This window comes from Octodon degus, unplaced genomic scaffold (genome assembly GCF_000260255.1).
Source record: "Octodon degus isolate 3935 unplaced genomic scaffold, OctDeg1.0 scaffold00038, whole genome shotgun sequence".
Taxonomy (NCBI): Eukaryota; Metazoa; Chordata; class Mammalia; order Rodentia; family Octodontidae; genus Octodon; species Octodon degus.
This window is the reverse complement of record NW_004524614.1, coordinates 10084898-10090227: the sequence shown is the minus strand read 5'-3', so window position 1 is coordinate 10090227 and position 5330 is coordinate 10084898. Positions and strand designations below refer to the sequence as shown.

The window sequence follows — 5330 nt, the reverse complement described above, 5'->3', positions numbered from 1 at the left end:
AATTGTATATACAATTTATATATAATTTCTTTTTTCAATTCAACCTGTGTCAAACAACAATCTTATCTTTAGGTTTATTTCAAACAACTCTGTTCCAAATGCCAAAAGAGTTTTAACCCCTATCGAGTAGAAGCAATCCAATGTCAGGTAAGCACATTCAATATTTTTACTTTTTTTATGATGCTTCTGTTTGTCAACATGAATCTTTGGATGGAATTAGCTATTGGCATGGGAGTGTTAAGTTTTCTGTATATTTGAAGTTTTACAATGAGGCATTTTAGAAAAAAGAAAGGCACAAATTCTAATTTGCTTTCTTGAAGGGAAAGATGGGGATGATTTGCTATTTTCAGTTCCCTTATGATGTGTTTGTATACAGTGTGTGTATTTTTCTTACACGACCCTATAATTTGAATGTAGTAATTTGATCAGTAACTGTTATTAAGCATTCATTATGTGCCAGAGTTTGAGCTAAGTGTTTTACATGCATTATATCCTATGTGATTTAACCTTTGGGTTTTTTTGTTTGTTTGTTTGTATTTTAGGGAAGGGTCTACAGGGTGTTCAGGGTCTCACTACTAGATCAGACTCATAGCGATTCTCCTGTTTACAGCCTTCTAACAGCTGGGATTACAGGCACTGCCACCACACTGAGTCTCAATTGCCATCTCAGGGCCAAGGAGACAGCTCAGTGGAATAAGTGCTTGGCAAACGTTCTGAGTTTGATCCCTGGTACCAGCACCCCCCACAACAAAACAAAACAAAACAAAACAAAACAAAACAAAACAAAACAAAACATCAATTGCTGTCTCAGTGTGCCCCTGGGGCAGGGGTGGGTCCAGCACTGCAGGCCCAGGGATCCTGTGCCTGCTTGCAGACACTTTAATCTGCTGAGCTATTTGGCCAGCCCTATTTAACCTTTGTGAAACGTGTTAGTTACATTTTGCAGATCAGAATGCTAAAATCAATAAAATGAGATAACTTGCCCTAGGTTAGACTGATAGTATTATCTCTGATAAATTAGAGATTTGAGAGCCAATTTGTGATTGGCTCTCCAATCTCTCCATTGTTCAGAAATCACAACAGATGAGATCTTAATTTCCAATGAAGTCTTTTTGCACTTTGGGGAGAAAGGGTGGGGAATCTTATCTTTTCAGAAAAATGCAGTACAATTAATCTTTTAATACAATTAATTTTTGAATTTAAGAAAAATTTAAAAGCTGGCTGGGGTAGCAGACACCTGTCGTCCTGGTTCTTTGGAAGGCAGAGGCAGGAGGATAGCCAGCTGCAGCCCAGCCTTAGCAATTTAGCAGGCCCCTGTCTCAAAATTAAAAAGTAGTAAAAGGGTGGGCAATGTAGGCCAGTGTCAAGACCCTGGGTTTCAAATGCAGTAGAGATATTCTTCGTTTAGCAACCTACCTGTTTATTGACTGTTCACATGGCACTCATGGGGCTTTGATGCAGGAATGTGAGTGGCAGTGTGTGTCTTCTACAGCACAGTATGTAATTTTTGCTGATCGTACTGTAAAGTCCTGTAGTCTTCTGTCTGTTACAGAATACAGTACTGGATGAAAGAGTTAAGCAAATAAAGATAAAGGCATCAGGTTGCAGTTTCCTTTGACCATTTCTTTGTTCTGAAGATTGTAATATACATACCATATACAGTTCTTCATATAGTGTTTAGTCAGTTAACAGCTTCGCTGCAGGACTGTAGCTTGTTTGTTAAACACAGAATGTCTGTACTGTATAACACAACAAAACTAAATCCTCCGGCTAAAAGTTTTTCCCTTTTTCTGTGGTTAGTAAATGATATTTTACAAACTAGTTTATCAATGACTTATTCTTCAGATTTTCTGGCCTGAGATTTTTAGCATTCTTGTGTTTAATATGTAATTGTGTTTAAATATATTTTTTGTTTTTCTTTTACTTTCTTTTATTTTGAGACACAGTCCTACTAAGTAACCCAGGCTAGCCTTGAATACACTATGTAGCTCAGACTGGCTTTGAACTAACTCGGTATGTAGCTCTGGCTGCCCTCAGGAATCCTCCTGCCTCAGCCTCAAGTTCTGGGATTACAGGTGCGCACCAGCATGCATAGCTATTTTCTGTTATTCTTTACTACCTTTTCTTATGTTCACTTGATTTTTTAAAAATTTTATTTATGTGTGTGTGTGTGTGTGGCCTGCTCAGCCCACCAGGGGGCGGGGCTGGCTGGCATGTGGTCCTGGGGATTGAACCGTGGTCCCTGATGCTTTGCTAAGCTTGTTCTAAGTAGGTGCTTTAGACCACTGAGCCATCTCACCAGCCCCTGTTCACTTGATTTTCAAAATTTCATTTTTCAGTCTGTTATCTTGGTATTCTTTTCTTTCTTTCTTTCTTTTTTTTTTTTTTTTTTTTTTTTTTTTTTGTGGAACTGGGGATTGAACTCAGGCCCTTGCGCTTGCCAAAGAAGTGCTTATTCCACTTAGCCATCTCCCCAGCCCCATTTGTTCTTTTCTTAATCATTCTTTAGTATTCTTCTAGTGGTTATAGAGTTTATAGTATGACTCCTTGACTTATGAAGGATTAAACAAATTTACCTTCAATGCAATGGCTTTAGAATACTTTAGTCACTTGATCATAGCTTATCTGCTTTCACTTTCTTGGAAGTGTATTTGGTACAGGGTCTTACTACACAGCTCAGACTTGTAGTGATCCTCCTGTCTTAGCCTCCCCAGTGCTGGGATTACAGGCATATGCCACCACACGGGGTCTTGGTGGCCAGCTCAGCACACCCAGCGGTGGGGCTGGTGCAGCATGTGGTGCCGGGGATCAAACCTCAGTCCCTGAGCTTGCCTAAGTGGGCACTTAGTCCACTGAGCTATCTCACAGGCCCTGCTTTCATTTTTGTATATTTTAATTTTACCTATAGCGTAAATGTTATATTGTTATTTTATTTAATCAACATTCATTTAGCTAACATACTTATCCTTTCGCTTGCCCTTGAGTCTCTCTTAGATCTCTTTTATATGGAATCACTTTCTTCTACTTGAAGAACACACTTTAGTATTTTTTTTGTAGTACAGTATGAAGGTGACAAATTCTATTTTTGTCTGGGTAGATCTTTTCTAGAGAGGTTTTTGCTGGACATAGAATTTGTAGTTCTTCCTGTTCTTTTCTTGGAATTCTGGCAGAGTCTCACTATGTAATCCAGCTTGAATTTTCTGGGTAGCTCAGGCTGGCAATGAACTCAATCCTCCTGCCTCAGTCTCTTGAAGGATGGGATTGCAAACATGTGACACCAGGCCTGGCCTTTCTTTCCTTTCAAGTTCTGTGCAGCTGGGTAATAGCCTCACTGGAGCTCCTTTGAAGTAGTCTTTCTCTTGCTCTCCTTCTTAAATCTGCTTGCTTTTTTGTTTTGGCCAGCTTAGGCCACCCTGAGGGTGGGGCTGGCATGGCATGTGGTACCAGGTATCAAACCACGGTGTCCTGTGCCTGCCTAAATTTGCCTAAGCAGGCACTTCAGACCACTGAGCTATCTCACTGGCACCTGCTTGCTTTTAAGATTTGGAAAGAATTACATTTGTGAACTGAAGTACCACTGTGTCTCTCTCTGCTTTGATTTTCTTTTTTTTTTTTTTTTTCACTGTTCCAGTGATGTGCCTGGTTGTGGCTTCTCTGTATTTATTCTGCATCTTGTATCTGTGGGGTGTTTTTTTGAATCATTGGCTCAGAGATTTTCATTATTTTTGGGTAATTATCACCCATTGCTTTTCCAAACAAGTATTTTTTTCTGCTCCTATTTTCCATCTCTCTCTTTGATGACTCATATTAGGCCTTTACCATAATCCTCACTCTGATGCTCTTTGTAAAATATATAGTCCATGCTCTTGGTCTTTTCTTTCCCATCAGGATATTATTTACTAGGCTGTTTTACATTTCTAATTATCATCTCAACTTGGTCCTATTTGCTATTAAGAATATTCAATAAATGATTAGTATCAGTTATATTTTTCTGTTCTAGAATATTTTGTTTTTAAAATCTTTGGACTATTAGTTTTATTTCCTTGAATTTGCACGAGTATTTTAAAATCTGTAAGACAATTCCGTTAGCTTAATCTGTTGTGCATCTATTGCTATCCTCTTGATTGTCAACTATGTTTTTCTGTCTCCTCATATAGCTCAAGCATCATTTATTAACAACTGTGAAAATTTGTAGCATAGAATAGTGTGTTCTTGTCTTCTCCAAGAGAAGATCTATTGGAGGCCCGGGAGGTAGCTTCAGTGGTACAGCTCCTGCCTGGCAAGCACAAGGTCCTGAGTTCAATTCCAGAGAGACAGACAGAGAGAGAGAGAAAGAATGAGTAAAGTCTGAGTTGTTAATGGTGCTCTAGTCTGGTGCATTCCTTAGCATCATCCATTTGTTAATCTAATTTTCCATTCCCTCTTGCATTTCATTTCTTTCAGAATTGGGAGGTAGTTTTACAAGCAGTATGTCTTGTAGTCTAACTTTGATGATAGGTACCCCCACTTTATGCAACAGAAAGCTAAATTCATGAAGATAAAATAACTCTCTGAAGTTAGTTGGATCATATTAGACCTGTGGTTGGATTCTCTGGCACTGCCAATATCTAGGCAATCACAGAATCAGATGAGAGTTTTAGTTTCCTACTAAGTCCTCTTGAATTGGGAAGGAGAGTCCCAAAAAAGTGAAGGAAAGCTATCTTTAACATTTTCAAAATAGTGCAATACAGTTGTTTTAATAATCAAAATGGGTTTTATTTTTAAGATAATCACAAGATGTCAGGCTTACTTCTATTTCTGAGTCTCTACTTTTAATGCTTTGATAATTTCCTTTCAGCAGTTATTTTTAGCTCAATTTTTCTAGCTGACCAGAAGGCTTGGTCAAAGTTCCTTAATTTATCCATGCCAGAAGCAGAAATCTATCTTAAAATAAACCATTACTTTATTGAACCTTTTCTTCCTTAAAAAGAAATTCTGCAAATTAAATGAATCTATCTATATAAAGTGCTTAGGACAGTGGTAAACAAATATACAACATATTAGCTGTTAGAATTTTCTGATAAAGACAAATGGAGACAGTGGAGAATGTTAATATTGTATAATGTTTGATGAGTCATATATAAGACTCTTGTTTGGACAATGAAAGAACCTGTTTTTTGTAGTGTGAAAAGATAAATCTTTTTTTTTTTTGAATACTTGTTTTTTTTATTTTTTTAAAATATTTATTTATTTTTTGTGTGTGCCCGGCCAGCTCAGCCCACCAGGGGGCGGGGCTGGCTGGCATGTGGTGCTGGGGGATTGAACCGCGGTCCCTGGGCTTTGCTAAGCTT

General features: G+C 38.1%; 1 protein-coding gene across 1 annotated transcript in view; it reads left to right on the top strand.

The window, feature by feature from the left end:
* Zar1l (zygote arrest 1 like) overlaps positions 1 to 5330 on the top strand; it is a 10578-nt gene that overhangs the window by 3942 nt on the left and 1306 nt on the right. Inside the window, exon 3 of the mRNA XM_004631066.1 lies at positions 73 to 147. Coding sequence (XP_004631123.1) covers positions 73 to 147 — 75 coding nt within the window. The remainder of the gene's footprint in view (positions 1 to 72; positions 148 to 5330) is intronic.